This window comes from Phialemonium atrogriseum (genome assembly GCF_030411735.1).
Source record: "Phialemonium atrogriseum strain 8032-3 unplaced genomic scaffold QBC33scaffold_13, whole genome shotgun sequence".
Classification (NCBI taxonomy): domain Eukaryota; kingdom Fungi; phylum Ascomycota; class Sordariomycetes; order Cephalothecales; family Cephalothecaceae; genus Phialemonium; species Phialemonium atrogriseum.
The window spans coordinates 340,473-365,711 of record NW_026848150.1 but is presented as its reverse complement, the minus strand read 5'-3'; the positions used below and the strand labels follow the sequence as shown (position 1 = coordinate 365,711).

Sequence of the window (25,239 nt, the reverse complement as noted above, 5' to 3'; positions counted from 1 at the left end):
TGTGGCGAGCCATCATCATCTGAGACCCTCCGGCTTACCATGCAGAATGCAGCAACCAATTCGTTGTAATCCGCTGTCTCTCTCTAAGCCACGAAACTAGGTGTTTTTCAGAGAGAGCCTACTGCGTAGTAAATACTACCCGACGTGATGGTCGCACGGATTACTGTAGGGAGTTTAGCGTCGCCCCCAAAGTTCCAATATTACCCCTTGGTGAAGGGTGTTGGTGTGCGGAGAAGGAGCGGTCGAACCGTCTCTTGCCTGTAGCTTAGCGGGAAGCAATCAAATAATCAGAACCCTATTTGCCCGCAAACGAAAGCGTTGGCAGGTTGGTTGGTGACTGCATGACTGCATACCTTACTTCCGTACTAGGTATATCTTTCCTTGTCATCCGCCAAGTTTTCTCTTGAAGAAGTCCTCTCGACAAGCATTTCGCCAAATTTCCCGTTGGGATCTCATCTTCAAGAACTTCGATTCCCCCCGGCATACGCGACTATGAAGTTCAGCATCGCCCTTTTGCTCGCGACTTTTGCGTCGGACGCACTAGCATCGGCAGTTGCGATTCGCGCACCCGACGCCGTCGAACATCAGCCATTGGAGCGCGCCGACGGCCAGTCGGACTATTACCAAGACCTATGGAAGCGCAAAGGTGGAGGTGGCGGAGGTGGTAGGGGCGGAGGAGGAGGAGGAGGAAGCAGTTCTGGTGGAGGCAGTTCCGGGGGAGGCAGTTCTGGTGGAGGCAGTTCTGGTGGAGGCAGTTCGGGAGGCAGAGGAGGCGGAGGGAGCTCAGGAAGCGGAGGTACCTCTGGCGGGTGAGTTCTCTCTTCTTTTCTCATCCTACATTTCATTCCATGGGGAGGCGGCAGGCCGTGCAGGTTGGCACTGACATTCCCCGTGCCTTGTCAGTGGCAGGGGAGGAGCTAGCCGCTCGGGAGGGAGAGGTGGTGGTTCTTCGTCACCGTCGTAGGATTTTCCTCTCGTTTCAAGAGCGTGTGTATCGCTTGCTAACATGAGCATTTCCCTATAGTCGAGGTTCCTCGGGTTCCTCAGTCGGCGGCCAGACCAGGACCGGCAGCGGCCCACCACCCCAATATGGCGGAGGTGCTTACTACGGCGGCGGCGCTAGGGTCCCGTACAGATCCGGCAGTAGATCCCCTTCGGGTATCGCTCCGATCTTCCTCGGTGCCGGGCTGGCTTTGGCCTTCTGGCCGGGTATCTGGTATCACGGCGCATACATGTACCCTTACAGTCACCCGTATGGCTTCTACAACGCCACCAGCGATACGAACGAGACCAAGCCTGTCACCTGTGGTTGCGATCCTACATCGGAATGCGCCTGCGACGAGAATACCAACAGCACTTACATGAGCGACTTGATTGGCAACGGCAGCTATGCTGCGCTGAATAAGAGTGTGATCGACGTCGCCGATGTCAACGGCACGAGCACCATCCTCATCAACGGTACTCTGCCCAACGGCACCACGGCCAGCGGTGGCACCGAAGACGCAAATGCCGCCGCGGGCCTACGCTTCCTTCTCCAGTCCGCTGGCTGGTGGCCTGTGGTTGCTACTGTCTGCGCCATGGTTTTCATCTCTTAAAGAGACAGACAGACTGCAGGATGATAAGGGCTTAAGAACGTGGAAAGCCAAGTCGGGTGATGACGGTACATGAGTATTACACTGTACGGGTTCGCTATGTATTCTCCCTGGGAAGGACTACCCTCTCGGCGTTTGGGGCAACTTCTACTACGGCGACGCCTGGCTCATGGGATGTCCTGGATAGGACACCCCTGCGTGGGCGGGCGTCGCACTTTTTTCCAAGTAATTATTTATTAGATCAAGTTCCGCAACACGTCGATAATGTTGAATGCAAACTTCTCAGACTAGTAGTCTCTACAAAAGTCGAGATGCCTGCCTTCCATCCCGATTTCTAATTTACGATTTACGATGAGGATGTGACCGCAGCCGTCTTCTCCTTCCTCCTCGTTTCGACCCATTCTCCCAACTCCCTCCAGATCACCTCTTTCTCCGCCGGCCTCAGCGTTGCAGCCAGCCCGCTCGTGCTCGTAGCAACAAAAACCCTGGCACCCTTCCAATCATCTCTGTACTCCACCCCATCCTCTTTCTCCTCGTCCTTCTGCCCCGCCTCGCCGACGACGCCCATGTTTTCCGCCTCGTCCTGCCAGCCGTACTTGAAGTCCGCCTTCCCGATCGGCCTTCCGTGCCGGACTCGCCAGACGCTCTCCCATATGCCCTTCCCGACGACGCAGACCACCTCCGGCCGCCAGCGCCTCGCCTTCTCCTCGAGGACGCACACGCCGGCGTCCATCTCGGCCTTGCTGAGCTCGGCGCCGTTGCGGCTCGGCCGCGAGACAATGTTAGTGAGCCCGAGGCCGTAGAGGCGCGGCATGGAGCGGTCCTCGGAGGCGGCGCACAGGCGCGGCGTCACGCCCGACGAGGCCAGCAGCTTCCAGAACAGGTTGCTCGGGTGCGCGTACGCGTGCTGCTGCCGCGCCGTCTCGATGCCCGGGTTGAGCCCCACGAAGAGCACGAGCATGTTCGGCGCCATCGCGTCCGGCAGCTGCGACAGGTGCGCGTAGGTGCTGGGCGGCGCGTACCCGGATTTGCCCCGGCCCCGGCCCCGGCCCAGGCTGCCGCTGCGACTGGGGCTGCTGCCGCTGCTGTTGTTGCCGCTTCCGTTGCCGTTTCCGTTGCTCCGCTGCCGCTTTAGTGGCGAGGGAGAGGATGCGGGTGAGGCTATCCCGAGCTCGGAAATATCTCCTGATCCTGCCACTGCCTTCCGCTTCGACAGCGTCAGAGTCCTGTTTGTGGACACCTCTGGCGTCAGGACCAGCGAGCGTGAGGCTCCCGCCGCGGAAGGAGTCGTCAGTCGGCTACTTCGCCGAATGGCCCCGTTGGTGCTGCTGCCCAGAGGTGCTGTGCCATCCTGGAACATGAACTCGTGCAGCTTGAGGCGACCCTCGAAGCTTGGGGTGACTGGCGATTCAGCGGCTGGCTCAGATGACATTTTATTGTACTGGGACGAGCCGCGAGGTGTTACAGAATCCGAACACCAGCAAAGAAAGAATCCTCCAGGATGTCGTTCGGAAATGCAGTTTCGAGTCAGAGCTGTCAGCCCGCCAGCTGAGTGCTAGGCTTCGCCACCAAATTAGGTATGTACCAGGCACCTCCTGTGGGTAGGTACCTAGCCAGGGGCTAGACCATGATCGGTGGTTCAGCAGGCGGGACGTTATTTCCTTTTATTCTAATTCCAGACCCTCAAAAAGGAAGCGTCACAGGTCTCCTGAGTCCCGGTCTTGTCTCGAAAGAACGGGTCAAACGGGTTGGTTCTGATGGAATGTAACTTGGCTTCTGAAGCTCGACATTCTCCACTCTCTACTGGTCGTATTCCCCCCCTGCAGTGCATCGTGTTTTGCCGGCAGCTCCACCACCCACCAGTAATCTGTACAGCCCGCGTAAGCTCCACCACAGCAGCACGTTCCCGACAAATGAACATGTGGATCCGGGCCTGGCGAATTGGCGCCCAGCCTTCCTCTGAACGGCCAAGACTAAGCTGGCGGAGCTGGCAGGCCAGCAAGGAATTGACTTTATATATATAGGTATATACGAACCTGAGGTCTCTCAGCTCCAACTTCAGCTGCTCCTGTTTCTTTATATTTATGCTTGTCCGCCTGTCCCCGCATACCTGGGTCCCAGACTCCTCCCGCCTCTCTCCTTTTCCTGGTCCACGGACCATTGCCAACCTGCCTTCCTGCCTACGTAGCAATTGAGGTCCTGTCACCCCACCAAGACTAACCTGATACCCCGCCATCATGGTGCATATTGGAGAGCCGACGCCTGAGGAACTGGCCTCCCTCAAGGAGAGATACACCAAAACGGGCCAGGAACATGTCTTTACCTTCTACGAGTCGCTTTCCGGCGCCGAGAGAGCCGCCCTCTATCAACAACTCTCTCTCTTTGACCCCACATACATCCAGGAGATCACGGATAAGGCGCTTAACCCGCCCAAGACCGACGATGGCAGGTCCAAGGTGGCCTCGTTGGAGCCTCTCCCAGAGTCGGCCACCGCCAGCATAATGGACTCCAGGCCCGAGGACATCTCGAAATGGTACAGCTCTGGCCTCGACCTGATTGCGCAGAACAAGGTCGCCGTCGTCCTCATGGCCGGCGGGCAGGGGACTCGGCTGGGCAGCTCGGCGCCCAAGGGGTGTTATGACATTGGTTTGCCGTCCGAGAAATCCCTCTTCCAGATCCAGGCCGAGCGCATCCACAAGATCGAGCAGCTAGCTGCCGAGAAGGTCGGCGCCGGCGCCGGCGCCGAAGCCTGCGTGCCTTGGTACGTCATGACGTCAGGCCCGACGAGGGGGCCGACGGAGAAGTTCTTCGAGGAGAACCAGTACTTTGGCCTGAAGAAGGAAAACGTCATCATCTTCGAGCAGGGCGTGCTGCCCTGCATTTCAAACGAAGGGAAGATCCTGCTGGAGTCCAAGGGCAGGGTGGCTGTGGCTCCCGATGGGAACGGGGGCATCTACCAGGCCCTGGTGGTCTCCAGGGCACTGGAGGATATGCGGCGGCGCGGGATCGAGCACATCCACGCGTACTGCGTCGACAACTGCCTCGTCAAGGTCGCCGACCCGGTCTTCATCGGCTTCGCCGCGGCGAAGGATGTCGACATCGCGACCAAGGTGGTGAGGAAGCGCAACGCCACCGAGTCGGTCGGGCTGATCGTCCTCAAGAACGGCCGTCCGGACGTTGTCGAGTACAGCGAGATCGACAAGGAGACCGCCGAGGCCCATGACCCCAAGCAGCCGGGCGTGCTGAAGTTCCGGGCCGCCAACATCGTCAACCACTACTACTCGTTCCGCTTCCTCGACACCATCCCGTCATGGGTCAAGAACCTGCCGCACCACATTGCCCGCAAGAAGATTCCTTACGCAGACGTGACCAGCGGCGAGACGGTCAAGCCGGAGAAGCCCAACGGGATCAAGCTGGAGCAGTTCGTCTTCGACGTCTTCCCGATGCTGGAACTGGAGAAGTTCGCCTGCATGGAGGTGAGGCGGGAGGACGAGTTCAGCCCTCTCAAGAATGCAAGGGGCACCGGCGAGGACGATCCCGACACGAGCAAGCGCGATATCATGGCGCAGGGCAAGAGGTGGGTGCAGGCCGCGGGCGCGACCATTGTGGACAAGGAACCCGAAGCAGGGATCGAAGTGAGCCCGCTGATAAGCTATGTGAGTAATCCTTCTTCGCCCCCCAAGCCGATCCAATGATCTCCCCTGCTAACCGTCAACTCTAGGGAGGAGAGGGTCTTGAGAACTTCAAGGGAAAGACCGTTGCCGCGCCATCAGTCTTGGCGTAGATGAAAAACCGTGGTTTAGGATGTAGGGCTAGCAATAAGGGAAAGGGCATGGCGTTACGATAGCATCGTGATGTAGAGGATTTGGTCAAAGAAAGGATTAGACATGTGGCCGAGGGCGTGTGTGACCCGTCTGTTGGACTTTTTACTTTACTGGAGATTTACCGTTCTTGAAAGTAAAAACCTTGAATGACACAAATGGAAGTCAATTTTGCCTGATATAATGCACCGCAATGCCAGACCTATCCATAAACGCCTTGTCTGACCCTGACGCTGGCTCCAGGTAGAACGTCCGAATCTATAGCGGATTGTACAGTACATCCCATGACGAAATGATCTAAACCAAGCAAGCCCCGTTCGATTATCCTTCCCCATCGATGCCCCCCGCCCCCCCTTCACGAGCTGTTCAGGTAGCTCAAATAACTGTTCCAGCCGATGCTGATGACGTTGACGAACAGCAGGCGGTGCTGCAGGGGCACGAGCTTGAAGTTGACGAGCTGGACAAAGGGCCAGACGCAGTAGTTGCTGGCCATGGCGCTGGTGTAGTTCTTCTCCAGCTTCTCCTTGGGCGAGGTGCCCTCCAGCACGGCCATGCTGGACAGGAAGATGCCGATAAAGGTCGGCGCGAAGATGCCCTGGTCACAGGCCACGCGCGCCAGGATGGTCGCGTTGGCCGACTTGAAGTTCACATTGCGCTGCAGGAACCTGAACCAGGTCGCTGCGGCGGGGCCGAAGATGGCTAGACGGGGGTGTTAGAGTCTTGTTGTATGTCTCTAGGCCGATAGGTAGACAGTTCGGGGAAAAGGTGGCTAAGCTTACTCCCGCCGTAGAGAGCCATGCGGCCCGTCCGGGCGAGCTCATGCTTCTCAACGCCCTTCTTCTCGACGAGCTGCTGGGCCACGATGTCGCCCACGGCGAACAGTATCGAGGTCGTCACGGCTTGCGTGAGCAGCGGACGCGCCGCTAACCGGGCTTGGTACCTGCAGTGTGTATGGTTAGAATTACTCGATAAGAGCCGCGAAACGGGTCCGCCAGGGGCACTTTACCATCGCAGCATATTTTATTTTGTTGTTCTTGTCAAAGAAAAGGCGAAAAATTGCTCAGCTGGGGCGAATTAAGAGAGGTAGGTGCGTGTTTGCTCTAGGCTCTGATGGTGGCACAGAAATCTCGGGGCCGGGAGCCGTGGGGGGATCTATCTTGATCTGGTCAGTCGAATATTATCTTTGATGACGATGTTCGATAATTAGGCCGGGCCACCCTCACTAGAGATACAAACGCGTCTGGCGATTACATCAAGAAACGGACATGTCAATTGGGCACTTTTACGGTCTCAAATTTCCACCAGTGGAATTGGGCCAAAAAGAGTCTTGAAATGCGAGCACTTGAGTTCTCTTCACAGTTTTGTCTAGGTTGTTCTGCCCTCTTGAGTTGTTGGAAGTGGCCAAGCCAGAGGAATGTTGTGAAAAGTTGGCGCTGATCTTCCCTGCCCTGTGCTGACCCTGCAGAATCTGGTTCACGAGACTTGCAGAAGATGGATGGTTCAATCCCAATCCGGCTACTCTGCCAGAGATCCAGACCTTGAGAGGCCAGGGGATCAGCGAAAGATGGGTCTGCATGTAAGTCCTCATGCCCGGGCAGCTTGGCCGAACAGCTCACTAAAACCCACCGCCTTTTCTGTCGCAGTTTGGATAGCTACTGGCATATTTGGGATGGGGGTTTTCGATCCATCTTGGGGGCATTCTGCCCATTCAGGGTTCATGCACAGGCCCACCTGCAAGGTACGTGGGGGCGGGCCAGTGAAGCATTTTTTAATTACCCTCTCCGTTCGTATCATGACTCGCGACACCACGACTCTCGGTCCCAATCTCATCTTATTACAGTCTTGCTAGCCCTACGCAGTAAGCTCCGGCTCAGGACTCGCCTGCGACCCTCAAGGCTGTGAGCACGACTATCAAGGGGATATACGAACAGCCATCGAGCCAGGATATTCTTCGATGAACGAGGTTTATGGTTTTTGGATATGTTGATTTGACCATATGGAATGTGATGAATCTGCTCTATTTTCTTAGGAAATGCCCATCTTACCCCAACATGACGGCTCCTCGCTCATCTCAAACTCGATACTCCCAGCTCCAACTATCTCGTGATGCTTCAAGACCGGCCTCACCACCCGTCTCCCATCAATCTTCAATGATCTCACGTATGGCTTCGTTGTCGCCCCGGGTGCACTGATCACAAGCGTCCTCTCCGCTCCTCCTTCGGCCCCTTCGTCCCCTCCGGTACAAGCCCCGGCCGGCAGCCGTATCGTGACTTTCTCAAAGAACGGCGAGCCGACCACGTATTCGTCCGATGCGGGGTTGACGGGGTAGAAGCCGAGCGCGGAGAAGATGTACCAGGCGCTCATCTGGCCGAGATCCTCGTTGCCCTTGAGCCCCGAGCTGGTGGCGTTGTAGTTGTCCCACGCGACGGCGCGGATCGCGTCCGCCGCGCTGGCCGGGTACCCGATGGCCGAGTACAGGTACGGTATGTGGTGTGACGGCTCGTTGCTGTGCAGGTTGTGCCCGCCGGCAAAATGCTCGTCCAGCTTGGCCTTCATGCCTGCCCTGCCGCCGGCGAACAGGCCGGCCAGCCCGTTGGCCGCGTCGTGCAGCACGTCGAACGTGTACGCCCACTTGTCGCCCTCGGTCCACCCCCAGCTGTCGTTGGCCCAACTGCCGTTGGCGTTGCGCGCCTGCATGAACTGGCTCTGGTTGTTCCAGAGCTTGGCATAGTTGGAGCTCCGCGCGAGCAGCTCCTCCGCCGCCCCGTGGTCCCCGGCGTGCCCGGCCACCACCGCCGCGGCGAAGTCGTCGAACGCGTAGTCCAGCGTCCGGCTCGCCGACTCGGCCCAGCCGTCGTTGGGCACCCAGCCCAGCTCCTTGTATGCCGTCAGGCCCGCGCGGGCCTCATAGGGCGTGCCCAGCTCGCGGTCGTAGTACAGCAGCTCGGCGTCGCGGTCTGGGGCTACGTAGGCATCCTTCCTCACGGCGGCCCAGGCGGTGCCGACGTCGAAGCCGCGGAAGCCGCGGGCCAGCGCGTTTGCGAGGACGGCGTCCGCGTTGGTGGCGATCATGATGTTGGTCTCGACCACGTTGGCCCACATGGGCAGCCAGCCGGACCAGTTAAAGATGCGCAGCAGCGAGCGCATCATGCCGTTGACGCGCTCGGGGGCGAATATGGTGAGCAGCGAGTGCTGCGCGCGGTACGTGTCCCAGATAGACCAGGACTGGTAGTACGAGTCGCTATCCTCGTGCACGCTGTCGGTGTAACCGCTATAGAACCGTCGGATGCCGCCGTCCTCTCTACTGGTGGGTTCCGAGAAGTCATTAGGGTACTGCAAGGCGTGGAAGAGGCCGGTATACCAGATCGTGCGAGGGTCGTGCTCCGGGTCTGTCTGGTTCACGCCTTCGATCTCGACACGCCCCAGCTTTTCCAACCACGCGGATTTGGCCTTCTCCACTGTTGTTTCGAAACTTGCCCCGTCGGGAATCCCAATGTCTAGATTCCTCCGCGCCTGCTCGACGCTGATGAAGGATACGCCAGTGCGGACCTCGACCCTCTCCACCCTCCTGTTGAACTTGACGTAAGCTCCCACGAACTTGCCATCCACAGTACGGTTGCCCTCTTGGGTCTCGGCACCGGACGAAGTGCCGAACGAGGTGAATGGCTCAGAGAAGCGAGAGACGAAATAGCCCCTGAAGGACTTTGGATTGTCGGGCCCGATGAGGTAGTCCTGGCGCTGGGAGTTGCTTCCGGAGATCTCGCGGCTCTCGGCATCGATCTGGACATGGCCTGTCCAGTTCAACCGGGTTGCTTGGATGAACAAATAGGGCTCGGCCGCTTCGTGGCCTACCACGCCGGTGTTGTCGATGAAATCGAGACGGAGGTGACCAACGTGAGCCGTTGCGCTCATTGCCACCTGGCCGTGTCAGCCTAATTCGATCACAAGGGGGAGTCATTTGGTTTGGATGCAGTGAGGGCAACTCACCTGGATCGCATGTTCATATCCCAGCGACGTCTCAGTCCTCTTCTCCGATTGTTTAGCACGAACTGTCCCCTTCTTGTCATATGGCTCGCCCTCACTCCTCCTAACTCTTCCATTGGCCCCTTCTCTAACAGAATCCGGCACATCCCCTGCGCCCCCGGGCACTGGCCCTTCCCCGGCCGCCTCCTCCGTGAGCTCCCAATCCTGCGTCCCCGTCGTCTCCCCGTCCAACAAGACCTCATACACATACGGGGTGCTCTTCTCATCCTCCTTCCGGAATCGCAAACCCCTCTCCTGGAAGATAGCCTTGACCCCCTCGCCGGCATCCAAACCGGGAACTAGGGCCGCCTGGCCGGACTCGCCCATCCAGATGGCCGGCTGGTGGGTGGCCTGGAATCCGTGGATGAATCTGTCGCCGTCACTGTACGGCACCTGCGAGATGTAGTTCTCGCGCGTCTGCGGCGTCCAGCGCGTCATCCCGAAGGGGACGCCCACGGACGGGATCATGCCGCCGTTGTCGTTGGGGCTGACGCCCTTGGTGCCGATCAGGGGGTTGACGAAGCCGAGCACCCCGGCACCGGCGTGGTACGGGGCGCTGGCGCCGCCATCGGTTCCGCGCCGGGGGAGAGTCGGGTGGCAGCCTGAGGTGGGCAGGTGGAGGGCGGTGAGCAAGATGAGGAGTGTGCTGGACGCCATGGCACCGGGAGGGGCGGGGGTAAGTTAAATGGTACTTGCCGCTCTATTCTTCTATGGTAACCCCAAGACCCTTAGATACCTATCTACTGGGGAAGGGGTGCATGTCTACATATAGATAGCAGAAGAACAGTCTCCATCTTACACCAGCAGCAGATCCGCCCGGCTGGATACGAACTAACGAGAGTGTGGATGAGCTCCGAAGAAATTCGAGGAAATAAGGCCGGCTGCAACCATTGATTCTATCAGAATGGAAGGTGCGAATAGAGATCGTCAACATCCTCCCACTTTTTGCGGGGTACATCCGCATCCAACTCTCGGCATCACGAAAGACGTCAAGTATCCAGCAAGAGGGTAAAGCTAGTACTTCACCCTTCCAGAGCCGCAATGCGCATCCTGAACTCTGGCCATGGCTAGGATGAAGTCCTCAACACTCCCTTGCCGGTCTCGATACCCTCGTCTACTCGACATGTAGGTTTACACAACCTAAAAGTTTACATCTACATCCAAGTCCCAGGGGTGAGGGATTATGCAATGACAAAGTGTGCGAACCAACAAGAACTGGGTTACACGGTTAAGAATATCGTGTAAGAAGACTTGAACACAGGCAGAGAACAAGGACTGAACTCTAACCAAGCACTCTAGAGCTAAAATGACCTACCAATAAGAGCAAGACTCAAATGACAAAGAGTACCAAAAATGAAATGGGGGCTCCGTGGAAGCCCAGCTCGAGGTTTTACCAAGCACCGATGCTGGGTTCCCGCAGCTACAGTCCTCTCCGTTACGTCTGAATCCCGTCCAGACTTGGGAGCCGTGATCTCATAGTCCAGAACTCCCTACTGTTTGGTGCAGAAAGAGCAAGTGCGTGGCAACGAACTGTCTCCCCATCCAGAAGGCCATGGACTAAGAGCACGCTTGCATATTGAGAAGCTGGCAAAGCATCGACTTCTCAAGGCCATGTCAGGGGAATATCAAAGCAGGCCCTGCTGGGGTTTCTTCAACCTTGACCGCATGCGATTCCATATGAGGACAATGAGAGAGCAGGGAACTGAGACGAGGTCTTCTTGGACTGGCTGGATTCGTCACACCGCCAGAGACGCCTGGAATTTAGCTTACCGTTCTCTTTGTCGTATGTCCGTAACCTGGGGTCTGCTTCAAAGTCATTGTGGAGTAAAAATAGGCAGGCAGGACGAAGAAGACGATCCATTTGCGGCGATAGCCCTCTGAGGAGACAAAGAAAGAAGGCCCGGCACCCTGCGTTCAAGAGTCCTTGATAACTGCGGGAAACCCGCCAGTCGAACACAAACCCTTGGACCATCATCACGTACAACTAGACAGTGACAACTCTGGGTATTTGGAAAACAGAAGCAGCTTACCGCTACAACCCCTATTGCATTGAAACATTATCGAGTTCAATCATCATTCACTTGACCGATCAACCCTCCTCACAGGTACCCTACAAGCAACCGCCGAGTCAGGGCAAGAGTCGATTAACGCTCCTCAACTAATACAAGAAACAACATGCCGGCCAATGATCAGCAGAAAGGAAAGCGCCGGGCAGGACCCGAGGCCACCGCCCAACCCGCCAAGCGCCAGAAGCGTAAAGCACAGGAGAACGAGACACCAGCAACGCGGGGGCCGAACACAAACCACGCCCAGCCAGCCCCGTCACAGGCACAGAGCGCCAACCCTGCCGCCTCAACCGCCCTTCTTGAAGGGGAGATATCCCCCAAGAACTTCGGCAGCGTCCCCAAGCGACGAGGCTCCTCCTCCTCTTCCACCTCCTCCACCACCACCTCCCTCCTCGCCCCCCCGCCCCGCAAGCGCCGCCGCCGAGCCTCCCCGCACCCGCCCGTATCCGGCCTAACGCGCGCCTCCCTCGCCGCCCTCCTCCCCGGCTCGGCCTTCGGCCACGCGGCGCCCATCATCGCCCGCCGCCACTGGACCGTCAAGGACGAGCACGCCCTCCGCAAGACGGGCTGGACGCCCTCGGACGAGGCCGCCCTCGCGGCCCGCCTGCGGCCCCGCGACCCGGCGGCCCGCAAGCCGGGGACCCCCGTCCACGCAGAGGTCCTCGCCTGGCGCGCCATGGCGGCCCTGTTCGGCTGCGAGCCGCCGGACCTGTTCCGGTACGGGCTTAAGCTGCTACGCGACGACGACGACGACAGTGGTGGTGCTGGTGCTGGTGGCGGTGGTGGTGAGAAGCACGAGTTGTTCGACCCCCCGCGGTTCTGGCCCGGCCTGCTGCGCCTCCTGCCGCACCCCTTCTGGGGAGGCGACGTCGCGGCCCTGCGCCTCGCCCTGCAGCTCGCCGTAATGCACCGCGCCGGGCCCGGCGGCCACGCCGGCCCGCTTGCGCCGCCGTGGTCGCGCGCCGAGCCGGGCTTTGTGGGATGGCTTAGGGAGCTGCAGGCGCTGCGGCGCAGTGACGGCGACGGGGACGGGGACAAGTTGGGGGGGTTTGATGGCTGGAGGAGGGAGATGGAGGACGCCGAGAGGAGGGTCGAGGTCGCGGGCGTGGCGGAGTTCAGGTCCAGGGTGCAGGTGCGCGATAGGACCGGGATGAGGGAGCTGGATGAGCTTATCGAGTACGGGGCGCGCGAACTCGCCGGCGGGGTCGTCGAGCCCGTGCCGGCGTATGAGAGGTTCCTGTTCATGGTGCGAGGGGAGGACGTGGAGATGGTGACGACGGCGCTGAATTCCATGTACTCGACCTCCGGGGACGACGAGGAGGTGAGGGTGATAGTGGATGCGGCGGCGGAGGCGGGGAAGAAGCAGAGGAGGAAGCCCGACTTGACCGTCGTCGACTTCTTCCGGACTTACTGGCACGGGCTGCCGGAGAGGGACAGGGAGGTGACGGAGGCCGACACCCAGTGGCTCCTGGAGCAGAAGCGCATGGCCATCATCGCCGAGAGGCGAGAGGCCCTGATCCGTCACCGGCTGCAGGCGGCCGGCGAGCGCCTCGACCTGCTGGACATACCGCCCTTCGATCCGGACCCGGACTTCCACCTCTACTGCTATGTCAACGAGGCGCAGCTGTTCACCATCCGGGGCCGGCGCCCGCCGCCCGCCACCTACCGGTGGGCGAGAGAACACCTCGGCAGCCGGGCGGACGCCATGACCCTCCACGCGTCCGCCACCATGGCCCGGTGTCTCGGCCCGACGACGGGCGCCGCTGGCCTGCTCATCGACGGTAGGGTTCAGGCCCCAGTCTTCAACCCCGCCGGGGCGTATTTCTCGCACGTGGAGAACTTGCGAAGCCGGCCTGGGCTGCTGTATTCGTCCCGCGAATTGGCGGGGCGCCCTTCCCCCCCCGCGACAAAGAAGGACCTGGTTGCATTTGCCGCTTGGTTGAGGGGTCGTTTCCCAAGGCCGAAAGGGTGACAACCTATGTAGGAGTAGGTAGCCTTGACCATTTACCGCTTGGTTTGTTCTAGTTAGCAATGTGGATCAGTTTGAGGGAGACGGCCCATGTAATGTAGCTGCAAAATGTAGACATTGCGCGCATGTGGTATACATTGGACATTTGACCAGGTCGCCCTCGACCTGGATCTCTGGGTACCACCAAGTTGTACAGTATAAGGAAATGATCGGCGGGATTTGATCAAAAAACAGTGGCGACACAGGTATGCGACTTTGCCAGTTTCCCATCTTTCAATTTCGGTTTCCCATCTTCAGATCTCGATATGAGTGTCACTTGCCGATAACATCAAACCAGTTTCACCATGGGCCCTTGCTAGCCAGGGGGGCCGTTCCCCGGACACTGTGAACCTGTAACGCTGAACGTTTCGGGGCTTGACTGAGACTCGATTGGTTCGATATCACTCGGTTGATCGGGCCATGTTTCGGCACAGGTTTGGACAGGCTCTGCCGGCCGGTGCCCATATTCTCATTCTCAGCTTTGAGAATAGGGGGTAATCAGTGCAGGACGTCGTTGATGGATCAAACTTGCAATACAACGCTGAAGAGAAAGTGTTTCCTTGTTTATGATGATCAACATACGACCATGTACGTACAACATACAGCCTTCCCCTTCTCGAAGAAATCTGCTCATCTACAATCCAGAGCTTCTAAAATGACAAGATAGAGGCGCTTCCTGACAAGCCTGTGCAAGCTTGCACTCGTTGACCTGTTGGTGGAAATCAAGGCGCTTCATGCCCCGCATTCTCCTTCCCCACGAGGCTCCTGAGATGGCGGTCGAATTGTTGACGTAGGTAGAGTGTAGATGAAATGCAACATTGTGTGATTTGAGTGCATGAAACGCCATCCTCGCCCCCCAATGGGCAACCCGCTCCCCCATCTCCTCGGCGCTTCGCCGTTAGTTGGGATGTCTGGCCCAGTCGATTCCGGGGCGAAAGCTCTCCCTAGCTGTACAGAATCCACCGTGTGATGAATCCACCGACGGCTTGTTTGGAGGACACACAGAATGTAGAATATGTACAACTAGAAATGTTCCTTCCAGAAGCGGAACTGCACTTCGCGGACCGTTGCCGCTTTGGTCGCCTTCTTGATATCACGAGCTGTAATCATGCGTTAGTGGGGGATATCCGAGGGGAGGGAAAAAAGGCTTGGGACGAAGGAAGAGAACTTACCCGCTGAAGAAGGACCGCAGAAGTACACACCCACAGTCGTCCTCATGCTGCCCTCCAGACCATTGAGATAGCTTCGGTCCAAGATACCGTCACGCATGCCGGCGAACAGTTTGTTGAAGTTGGGGCGGCCGAAGTTGGTCCGGGACTTGAGCTCAGTGAGAGGATCGAGGTCGGCACCGACACTGTTCAGGACAATGTTTTGGGTGGTATCCATATCCAGCTTCTGGGTCAGATAGGTGTGGATCTTCAGGAATTCAACGCCAGACGAGCCAGGGACTCGAGCTGCATCAGTTGACTGCTGTTCGAGCGAGGACAGAAGCGTCTGGAACCACTCGAACGAGGTCGTGTCCTTGCAGACCCAGATGAACTCAACACGGCGGAGGCGGGTGGGTGGGTTGGGGCCATTCCGCAGATGCCAGATGTTCTTCAGGATGGCGGCCCAAGGCGTGACACCAATACCGGTACCGATCAAAACGGCAATCTCGTTCTCAAAGACATCCTCGGCAGGGGCACCATATGGTCCGTCGATGCGCAGAGTAGGCATCTGTTCCCCGTTCTGAAGCGCGACCTCGTACATTCCCAAAGGGTCAACGCCGTCATAGAGCTTGGCCTGCGCAGCACCGGCACCAACGGCGTCACCAAGTGCCCTCGTGAAGTCACCGACCTGGCGGATGTGGACCGAGACGTACGGGTCATACGGGCAAGACGTGATGGTGAAGGGGTGCCACTGGTACTTGGAGATAGATGGGACCTGCAAAAACAGCCATTGGCCTGCCTTGTACTTGAACGAGGGCTTGTTGAATTGGATCTCGACGGCATCTAGGGCATTGTTAAATCTCCCGTTTCTCAGAAAGGCGGGGCGCGCGAGGGAATCCTACCATATGGGTGTCGCACAACGCGGGTGATCTTGGTCTGGCGCAGTGCGCGAATCTCGCGATAGAGCCGTTCGAAAAGATAGGCACCGCCAGTGAAGAGCTCCCATCTCCAGCCGAGGTAGCCAATGCAGTGCGTCCAGTAGTCTGCGCCGGCGAAGGGCGAGAAGCCGTCGGCCGTGTCTCGGACGAAACAGCCCACGGTATGGGTATAGAGACCGAGCAGGAAGGGGATAAAAAGGTGGTGGGTGTACCAAAAGGTTTCGAACGACTGCTGACGAATGCGATAGTGGGCAGTTGTGTACATGAGAAGCATGCAGAAGAGCATGAGATGGCCGGTGATGCCGCCGGGCTGTGTGTAATGGATTTGCAGGGCGGTGACGGGGCGGATTTGAGTCTGCTCAACGTTGTAGAAGCTGCAAGCATGTTAGATGACTCGTGGGCCATGCCAGCCAAAGCGGAGATGGCGGGTGGGATCATACTTGACGTAATGGGCCGTCGTGTGACAGATGGTGAAGATGAGCATGGAGTAGGCAAGCTGTCGGTGCAACCAGATGTTCTCGTCGAGTGGGAGGAACCTGAGCTTTGGGCGAACCCATCTCATGATGGTCCGGCATACCGGGAGCAAGATGAGCATCCCATCGACGGACAGGACCAAGCCGGCTCCTCTGGATATCCAAACCGAGTATTGCAGGGTGTTCAAGCCTGCCAGGCGTGGATCGGCCGCCTGCTTATACCTAGTAACGACGCCGTCAGCATCTGGCTGCTGCCCAAGAAAGCCCGCAATGAGCCAGAGACATACCATCCGTATGCAAAGATACCCCAGTGGAAAGTCCAAAACAGGAAATGGAAGAGCAGCTTCGTCCCCGTGAACTGCTTCTTCAGCAGCTCCAAGAACGGCATGATGGCGACGGCTCCTCCTCTTGCTCGAAAAACCACTCAATTAGGTGTCGACCTGCGACTCGGGTGCGTCGACTCGGGACCACGATGGAGGCGGGACCGACGATCTCGGATGGCTGCGGCTGCAGAAGAGAGCGTGACGAAGGCGATTCCCCAGGTAACCAAAGTCCTGATCTAGCTCCTCCCAATTAAAATAAAAGAACAACAACTCTACAATGTCCAACGACTAAAGCGAGGAATCGACTCGAGCCGGTAGGTATAAGAGAACCAAAAAAGAGCGATCTGAGCCAGCAGCTAGGGGGAAAGGAATGGTGGGGAGAAGAGAGAAGTCCAAAACAGGAGCGTCGATTCTTCTACCTCGCCAAGTGAAGGGAGAAAGGAAGAACAGGATCCGGAATGGGATGAGAGGGTGGGCAGAAAGTCATAAAGGAGGTCTGCAGCGACCGCAAGCTTGGGTTGTTGCCGGTATGGGGTTGTCTGCACGGGCTACACCCCACAGCAATGCAGACCGGAGGGCCAAATCTTCGGATGTCAGTTGTCCTTGAAACCTCCTAGTCCGCAACGGGGTTCTGAGCGGGAGGCGAGGACTTAGTGGATGATCCTAGCCTAGGAAGATGGTAGATCAGACGTACGAAGTAGGAGGGGGTTTGAGGACAGGGGCCTTTATCAAGGCCCTCCGACAGAGGCTGCTATCAGATGGCAGGGACTTCTGACAAGATGACCAGGAGTATGTTGACACGGGCCGTGTTAGAGACGCTTTGATGAGGGCACAATTGTGGTGTTTCGGCTTGGAGAAGGGGTGGGGCGGGGGGGTTGGTGCACAAGGATTGGTGCCAACCAAAGACACCAGGATTGTCAAGACGAGTCACTGCTTATACCATACATATGGATTAGAAAACGGCATTTTGCATTAATTTTTAAGGAGAGGTCTAACAGAGGGAAAGAGGAAAAGACATGAGCTCGGGGGGGACGGCTCACAGAAGTAGGTAACACTTCCCATGAGAACCATCCTATCCTACCCCAAAGTTGAGAGATGGAAACCCAAAAATACTTGCGCTAGGCTGTGACCGAAGTCTCGGGCGCTTACAGGCAGAGTGGAGCCGGCAGCAAAAGAGACCGGATTCGCCAGGTGAGTGTTCCAGAGTGTCCTGTCAAGCCACGCTAGAGACACTAGACTTAATTCGGATATAGTCTTGTTGCAGGTTATCAAGATTGGCCAATCACAACAACTCAGCCCACGAGGAAAAAGGCCCAAGGGGAAGGGGGTCCTTAAGCGAGATAGATCCTTGTCAGGCCGTGCGGCGCTGTATCTTGGCTCAGCTTGGCAACCCCGTGGAAGAACCCGAAGGTTATCCGTACAGTAGTAATAGAAGAAATGATGATGGCCTTCATCAAGCATCTCGAGTCATCTTGGGACTGGGACATCTCCACGGAGGTTTTCTGTTCTCCAGCTCATCATCGTACTGCAAAACATGCCATGTATGCCACGGAGAAGCTTTCATCGCCAGCTTTCGCCTGATTTGGAATTTCTGCCCCCCTGGATTTTGGCCCCTAACCGTCACCAAGAGGTGGAAGGCTTGTGCTTGACGTGACCATCCTTTTGTTGAATTTGTGGCCTCATCATCATATGACCCAGTGATGAGATCAAGGGTGGGATGTGGGATGATGAGGGATGAAGGATGAGGCTGGTTTTCTCTGGCTAATCAGGTTGGCTCCCGTCTGCATCTTCAGCGGGATGATCCGTGCTCAGGTTCTCTCTCTGCACCCCCAGTCATTCGAGCGGTGTTTAGAGATCGACTGCTTGTCGTTCTTATTGCCATTAAGGTGTGGACTGGATACTGCGCACCGTCGATGCCGATCATGCTGACAGAACGCATTGAGCGCCACCTCTGATTCGATGCTGCCCGGCTTGGCTTAAAAGGCCTCACGGAGGTTTCATGTGTTGGATTCAAGCCTTCCCATCTCTGTCTGTAGCATGCTCGAGCCAAGGGAGTCAACATCCTGACATCAGGCGAACAGTCAGACGGTAGATAATACCTGTCGACTGGGAAGACGGCCTGATCTCTAGTTTGCGAGTCTCCCACAGCCAGGCAATGCGCAAAAGGTTGGAACAGGGCCTCGAATGATAAGGATCGTGGGCTCAGAGTGCCGTACAAAGTCGGTGCATTCGCAGTACCGCCATTGATGACATGCAACTGTTGCCATCAGCCCGTCTCCTCTAAACGGTGCAGGGAAGGTCTGATCGACCACCACTTGGACGGCTAGGGTAACGGTTCAGTCTGAAAGGTTGGTTACCCTGGAAGGGACGTCGCTGAACAACAAGAATAAGCAGGCCAAGCTCTGCAGACGCGGAAAGTATGGTTTCCTTCTGAGATGAATAGGCACTTCCTCCAAGGTTGATGGATGGCAGGTTCACATGCCGATTAGTTCCTGCCAGGTGGACGGCGACAGCGACAGTGACTGACGAGAGCAGCAACAGCAATTGAGGGCGATAGCGATGATGGCAACAGCAAGCAACATCAGGGGCAATAGTAACGGCGGGGCCTTCCCAGGCCTGCTATAATATATCTGCAGGTAGCCCGGTGAAGCTGCATCATGGAGGCTCCACTTGTTGCAGTCGAAATTCTTGGCTCCGAAAAATGAAGGAAAAAGAAGCCCCTCTGTAGGTTATTTGTAGGCATGCCTTTATTATCTACCTAGAAGCAGAGGGAGTTCGGCCCAGGTGGTCAAGAAGTTCGAGATCCGGAATTCCAGTATGGACATCATGGAGGGTTGTAAATGGGAGATCCATGCAATTCTTGTGTGTTTATACGCAAACCTCTAAGTTGAACGGCGAAGACTTGTAAGAACGTAGGAATCTATGATTGATTATCAGTTGAACTGAGTCTTGCTGTGACGCTGGCGCCTCAAGTTGGAGCGTTGGCGCCAGCCATCTTTGGAGAAATCCAGCCCCACCTCCTGCGCCACTCCTAGGTGGTGTCTTGCACTAATTACGTACCCCGGCGTTAGTCATTTTCGATCCATCGTCAGGCACCATGTTTCACACGAGGCGCAGCAATTACGCCTCATCGAGGCTTCAGATTAACTCCCGACTTTGACTTTGAGCACGAAACAAAAAGAAATCCCCCCAAACTACCTGTCGCTCCATTCACGTCTCTGGCAGGAGTGCTGCGAGAGACGCGCCTTTATCATTTGCTTGTCCCTCGCGCTCCATTCCGCCAGTCCCGCCCAACATGGTAAGTCGGGCTTCGTCGCAGATGCCGCCAGACACTTGTTTAACAGAACGATCAGGGTATCACTCGACGCGTAAAGGACAAGGCCACCAGGGCAGACCGATCTGCTGGAGGAGGCGCCCAAGCAAGCTCTGGTGCCAAACCGAAGAAGGCGACTTTCGAGACCACCAAGAAGAAGCAGATCGGAGTCTCGGATTTGACCCTCTTGAGCAAAGTCTCCAACGAGGCTATCAATGAGAATCTGAAGAAGAGGTTCGAGGGCGCCGAGATCTACACATACATTGGCCATGTGCTGGTTTCCGTCAACCCCTTCCGGGACCTGGGCATCTATACCGACCAAGTCCTGGACAGCTATAGGGGGAAGAACCGGCTGGAGATGCCCCCTCATGTGTTTGCCATCGCCGAGGCATCATACTACAACATGAAGGCCTACAAGGAAAACCAGTGTGTCATCATTTCTGGGGAATCGGGCGCCGGCAAGACCGAGGCTGCAAAGCGGATCATGCAGTACATCGCAAATGTTTCTGGCGGCGAGTCGGGCGACATCAAGGAAATCAAGGACATGGTGCTGGCTACTAACCCCTTGCTCGAGTCCTTCGGAAACGCAAAGACATTGCGAAACAACAACTCATCCCGCTTCGGAAAGTATCTCCAGATCCATTTCAATACCCAGGGTGAACCGATAGGGGCGGACATCACCAACTACCTTCTGGAGAAGTCGAGAGTCGTGGGTCAGATTGCCAACGAGCGGAACTTCCACATCTTCTACCAGTTTACGAAGGGGGCATCGCAGCACTACCGGGAGTCCTTTGGGGTCCAGACGCCCGAGACATACATCTATACGAGCCGGTCAAAGTGCTTCAATGTCGACGGGATCGACGATCTGGCCGAGTTCAACGACACTCTCAACGCGATGAAGATTATTGGTCTGTCGCAAGCTGAGCAAGATAGTATCTTCCGTATGCTCGCCGCCGTCCTGTGGACGGGTAATTTGGTATTCCGCGAGGACGATAGCGGATATGCCGCCGTCTCCGACCAGTCTGTCGTGGATTTCCTGGCGTATCTGCTTGAGGTCGATCCGAAGCAGCTGGTCAATGCCATCACCATTCGGATCCTGACACCGCGGAGCGGCGAGGTTATCGAATCCCCAGCAAACGTCGCCCAGGCCGTGGCGACCAGGGATGCCTTGGCCAAGGCTATTTACAGCAATTTGTTCGATTGGATTGTCGAGAGAATAAACCAATCGCTGAAGGCCAGGCAAGCGGCGTCCAACTCGATCGGCATTCTCGATATCTACGGCTTCGAGATCTTCGAGAAGAACAGCTTTGAACAGCTCTGCATCAACTATGTCAACGAGAAGCTGCAACAGATTTTTATCCAGTTGACCCTTAAGACTGAGCAGGAGGAATATGCGAGGGAGCAGATCAAGTGGACGCCCATCTCGTACTTTGACAACAAGGTGGTGTGCGATCTGATCGAATCCATCAGGCCCCCCGGTGTCTTCTCGGCCATGAAGGATGCTACCAAGACGGCCCATGCCGACCCAGCTGCTTGCGATCGCACCTTCATGCAGAGCATCAACGGCATGTCCAACCCACATCTCACGCCGAGGCAAGGCAGTTTCATCGTCAAGCATTACGCCGGTGATGTTAGCTATACCGTCGAGGGAATCACGGACAAGAATAAAGACCAACTCTTAAAGGGGTTACTCAACCTGTTCTCAGCGAGTCAAAACCCCTTCGTCCACACCATCTTCCCGCACCAGGTCGACCAGGACAACCGGAAGCAGCCGCCATCTGCCGGAGACAGGATTAGGCAATCAGCCAACGCCTTGGTTGAGACGCTGATGAAGTGCCAGCCATCCTATATCCGAACGATTAAGCCGAACGAGAACAAGTCTCCTTCCGAGTACAATGTGCCCAACGTCCTCCACCAGATCAAATACCTCGGCCTCCAGGAGAACGTGCGCATTCGCCGAGCGGGCTTCGCCTACCGCCAGTCGTTTGAGAAGTTTGTGGACCGCTTCTTCTTGCTCTCTCCGGCCACCTCATATGCTGGCGAATACACATGGCAAGGCTCGTACGAAGCCGCTGTCAAGCAGATCCTCAAGGACACTAGCATCCCTCAGGAGGAATGGCAGTTGGGCGTCACCAAGGCGTTTATCAAGGCCCCGGAGACCCTGTTCGCCCTGGAGCACATGAGAGATCGATACTGGCACAACATGGCCACCCGTATCCAGCGCATGTGGAGGGCCTACCTCGCCTACCGGGCAGAGTCTGCCACCCGGATCCAGCGCTTCTGGAGAAAGAAGCGTGTCGGTGCCGAGTACCTGCAGCTCAGAGACCACGGTCACAGGGTGCTCGGAGGACGCAAGGAAAGACGGAGAATGAGTCTTTTGGGATCCCGACGTTTCCTGGGCGACTATCTCGGTATCAATGCCAGCACGGGTCCCGGAGCCCAGATTCGAAATGCCATCAACCTCAGTCACAACGAGAAGGCCGTATTTTCCTGCCGGGGCGAGGTCCTAGAGGCCAAGTTTGGACGATCCAGCAAGCCAAGCCCTCGTATCCTCGTTGTGACGAACGGCAAGTTCTACGTCATTGCGCAGATGATGGTGCAGCATCAGGTGCAAATCGCCATCGAGCGGTCCGTCCCCCTTGGGGCTATCAAGTTTATTGGTACTTCCACTTGCCGGGATGACTGGTTTTCTCTCGGCATTGGCTCGCAGCAGGAGGCTGATCCTCTTCTGACCTGTGTGTTCAAGACAGAGATGTTCACACAGATGCAGAGGGTAATGCCTGCTGGCTTCAATCTGCGCATTGCTGATAGCATTGAGTATGCCAAGAAGCCCGGGAAGATGCAAATGGTCAAGGTCCTCAAGGATTCACCAAGCCCGGCGGACTTTTACAAGAGCGGTGCTGTCCACACTCAGCCAGGGGAACCGCCGAACTCGGTCTCCCGGCCGACACCCAAGGGCAAGCCAGTCCCACCAAGACCGATCACACGAGGCAAACTCATCAAGCCTGGTGGCCCTAATGGCAGACCATCGCGGGTAACTGGGAACCGCAGTGCTCAGCCTCGGCCCAGTGCATCATCCTCACGCCCTGTTCCCCAACACCCAATGGCATCTGCGGCGGCATCTGTGGGCATACCCTCCCACACTCGACACCAGTCCAATTCCTCAGCTGTCAGGGCCCCACCGCCACCTCCACCCGCAGCACCCCCAGCCAAGGCCAAGATAATGGCCAAAGTGCTGTACGACTTTGAAGGCCAGAAGGAGAATGAGATGTCCATCAAGGCTGGCCAACTGGTCGAGATCGTTCAAAAGGAGAGCAACGGTAAGTTTTGAGGACACACCCAGTTTAGAACTTGTTGAATGTGTCTGCTAACGGCTCTATAGGTTGGTGGCTTGCGAAGAAGGGAGGGCAACAAGCCTGGGTCCCAGCTGCGTATGTCGAAGAACAGGCTCCCCCGCCAGTAGTGGCACCACGCCCACCACCACCTCCGCCGTCACAGAACAGCACCGCACGAGCAAAGCCCGCCGCCCCACAGCCGCCGGCGAAACGGCCTGCGGCCGGGAGGAAGCCGGCGGGACTTCAACAGCGGGACTCAGGCATGAGCATGAACGGTGCCAATGGGTCAGAGAGCAGCAGGAGCACCACCCCGACTCCTAGTCTTGCGGGTGGCCTAGCCGAAGCCCTGCTGGCGCGAAAGAACGCAATGGCTAAGAAGGATCACGATGAGGACTGGTAGCTGAGCTGTGTCCCATGAATGGATGAATTTGTGTCATGATAATGGATTGTTAGTTGTGATAGACCGACCATTCACGGTTCAAGATTGACTACCGTCTTTCCTTTCCGTTCTGTGAACCATCTCTCCATGGCAGCTGACACTGTTGGAAACTTGTCTGATTGGCAAAACCTGGTAAGATGACGCCTCTTCAAAGCAACTTCGTAAACCGAGTCTTGAAGAAGAATGCCATTTCTTGCTGCGTAAATTATACCTATACATCATCTTCCCGTGTCAGGACCTTCCTTCTTCGCAACAACTCCGCAATAGGGACATCTTCGTCCGGATCAAGGGGTATCAGTTCCTCATCCTCCACCTCCTCGTCCACACCGTAATCCCGCAATCTATCACCATCGGAATTCGTCCAGCCAGGCTCCCCATCCATGCCCTCCTCGTAAGAGTCGTAATCATTGCCCTCGTACTCGACATCGCGCGTGTCGCCTACCATCATCTCCTCGTCCTCCTCTAGCTCGGCGATAATCCCGGACCTCTGTCCCTGGCCCCTCCGCCGGAGGTCGTCCTCCTGACGCCTGCGGAACTCGGCTTTGGCCTCCTCGGGCGAGGCGTACTCCCGAAACCCCGCACCGCCTCCGCCGTAAGCACCGCCGTCACCCCGCGCAATCCTCGACGCGGCGCCGGGCCACCCCACGACGGCCCGCCGCGCCCTCTCCGGGTCCGGCGGCGGCCACATGCCCTCCTCGTCATTGAAGCCGTTCTCCTCCCACTCCCAGCCGGCGCCGGCGCCAGTGGGGCCGACGGAGGGACCGCCCGCGAGCGGGAAGAACCACATCAGCACGTTGCGCGTGCCCATGGCCTGGGCCATGTTGTCGAACAGGCCGAGGTCGTAGGGGAACTCGACGCGGCGGACCGGCGGCGGGCCCTCCCCCTGGCCCTGGCCCCCACCTCTGTCGTACCGATCCAGCACGGCCTCGTGCCGCTCAATCTCCCACCCCTCGATCATGGTCGTGTTGAACACCCAGCCCTTGACCGTGGACGCGAGCAGCAGGCCCAGCGCCAGCGCCGTGGCGGCGCACACGAGCGCCAGCGCCGTCGCGGCCACCATCACGGCCGGCGTGGGGCCCAGGTAGGCGGGCAGGGCGCGGGCGGACCAGAGGGCCGAGGCGCGGGCGAGGAGGAGGCGGAGGAGGGCCCAGAGGGAGAGGTTCGCGCAGACGAGGAAGCGGAGGAAGTGCGGGAAGGTCGCGAGCGAGACGCAGTTGCCGGTCCACGGGCAGTGGTGGTCCATCTTGGGGATGCAGCGCCCGCAGTGCCGGCAGTGGTGCGCGCGCGGGGGCTTGGGCTGGAGGCATTTCTTGCACCAGCGGCGCGGGGGTTGGGTGGACGGGGTGGTCGGCGTTGTGGCCGGGTCGGTGGGCGGCGGGGTGGGGTAGTGGTAGCGGCCCGGGTCGACGGTGCAGGCTTTGTAGTAGGTCCACCAGAGGCAGAGGAGGAGGGCGTTGAAGGTGATGGCCTCACGAGTGGTGAGCCGGCCCGGGGCGAGGTCGGGGGAGGTGTAGAAGAGCCATTGCGAGAAGTAGCCTTGGAAGAGCACCAGGAGACAGACGCCTGGTATGGCGAATATCTGGAGGCCTCGGGTCGAAGGGCCGGTTTTGAGGGAGCTCATCGTGCCATTGTCGTGCGTGATGCGAGATGCGAATTGTAGGTCGGGAGTCGAGGGAATGAATACCTGCCTAGCTACCTACCTGTGGTGGGCAGCTGATGACGTCCGCCAATGGGATAGGTGGTGTGGGTGTGGTTTTAGT

At 57.6% G+C, this 25,239-nt stretch overlaps 9 protein-coding genes across 9 annotated transcripts; 4 read left to right on the top strand and 5 right to left on the bottom strand.

Moving 5' to 3' along the window:
• Positions 1–492: 492 nt before the first annotated feature.
• On the top strand, positions 493–1,595 carry QBC33DRAFT_559204 (uncharacterized protein; the record flags this gene model as incomplete). Its single annotated transcript, XM_060429947.1, has 2 exons — positions 493–809; positions 1,025–1,595. 2 exons carry the CDS (start codon positions 493–495, stop codon positions 1,593–1,595), a joined length of 888 nt encoding a protein of 295 aa, XP_060283290.1.
• Positions 1,596–1,682: 87 nt separating this feature from the next.
• QBC33DRAFT_539101 (hydrolase-like protein) lies at positions 1,683–3,401 on the bottom strand. Its single transcript, XM_060427960.1, has one exon. The coding sequence runs from the start codon at positions 3,022–3,024 to the stop codon at positions 1,939–1,941; it is 1,086 nt and encodes a 361-aa protein (XP_060283289.1). The 5' UTR covers positions 3,025–3,401; the 3' UTR covers positions 1,683–1,938.
• A 221-nt stretch (positions 3,402–3,622) lies between these two features.
• Positions 3,623–5,716, top strand: QBC33DRAFT_539099 (UDP-N-acetylglucosamine pyrophosphorylase). The gene is made up of 2 exons (XM_060427959.1): positions 3,623–5,248; positions 5,314–5,716. The coding sequence occupies exons 1-2, from the start codon at positions 3,830–3,832 to the stop codon at positions 5,374–5,376; spliced, it is 1,482 nt and encodes a 493-aa protein (XP_060283288.1). The 5' UTR covers positions 3,623–3,829; the 3' UTR covers positions 5,377–5,716.
• Positions 5,559–6,904, bottom strand: QBC33DRAFT_539097 (uncharacterized protein). The gene is made up of 3 exons (XM_060427958.1): positions 6,420–6,904; positions 6,193–6,353; positions 5,559–6,112 (listed from the first exon to the last, which is right to left on the bottom strand). Exons 1-3 carry the CDS (start codon positions 6,428–6,430, stop codon positions 5,769–5,771), a joined length of 516 nt encoding a protein of 171 aa, XP_060283287.1. The 5' UTR covers positions 6,431–6,904; the 3' UTR covers positions 5,559–5,768.
• A 315-nt stretch (positions 6,905–7,219) lies between these two features.
• Positions 7,220–10,334, bottom strand: QBC33DRAFT_587335 (glycoside hydrolase family 92 protein). Its single transcript, XM_060431513.1, has 2 exons — positions 9,401–10,334; positions 7,220–9,331 (listed from the first exon to the last, which is right to left on the bottom strand). Exons 1-2 carry the CDS (start codon positions 10,091–10,093, stop codon positions 7,439–7,441), a joined length of 2,586 nt encoding a protein of 861 aa, XP_060283286.1. The 5' UTR covers positions 10,094–10,334; the 3' UTR covers positions 7,220–7,438.
• A 1,177-nt stretch (positions 10,335–11,511) lies between these two features.
• Positions 11,512–13,692, top strand: QBC33DRAFT_587319 (uncharacterized protein). The gene has a single exon (XM_060431512.1). The coding sequence runs from the start codon at positions 11,612–11,614 to the stop codon at positions 13,472–13,474; it is 1,863 nt and encodes a 620-aa protein (XP_060283285.1). The 5' UTR covers positions 11,512–11,611; the 3' UTR covers positions 13,475–13,692.
• Positions 13,693–14,254: 562 nt separating this feature from the next.
• QBC33DRAFT_76249 (FAD-binding domain-containing protein) lies at positions 14,255–16,609 on the bottom strand. The gene is made up of 5 exons (XM_060433050.1): positions 16,357–16,609; positions 16,037–16,291; positions 15,561–15,970; positions 14,683–15,501; positions 14,255–14,610 (listed from the first exon to the last, which is right to left on the bottom strand). Exons 1-5 carry the CDS (start codon positions 16,455–16,457, stop codon positions 14,534–14,536), a joined length of 1,662 nt encoding a protein of 553 aa, XP_060283284.1. The 5' UTR covers positions 16,458–16,609; the 3' UTR covers positions 14,255–14,533.
• Positions 16,610–19,489: 2,880 nt separating this feature from the next.
• Positions 19,490–23,534, top strand: QBC33DRAFT_539081 (myosin-1). The gene is made up of 3 exons (XM_060427957.1): positions 19,490–19,690; positions 19,746–23,025; positions 23,088–23,534. Exons 1-3 carry the CDS (start codon positions 19,688–19,690, stop codon positions 23,438–23,440), a joined length of 3,636 nt encoding a protein of 1,211 aa, XP_060283283.1. The 5' UTR covers positions 19,490–19,687; the 3' UTR covers positions 23,441–23,534.
• Positions 23,481–25,194, bottom strand: QBC33DRAFT_539079 (zf-DHHC-domain-containing protein). Its single transcript, XM_060427956.1, has one exon. The coding sequence runs from the start codon at positions 25,098–25,100 to the stop codon at positions 23,691–23,693; it is 1,410 nt and encodes a 469-aa protein (XP_060283282.1). The 5' UTR covers positions 25,101–25,194; the 3' UTR covers positions 23,481–23,690.
• Between the last annotated feature and the right edge of the window lie 45 nt (positions 25,195–25,239).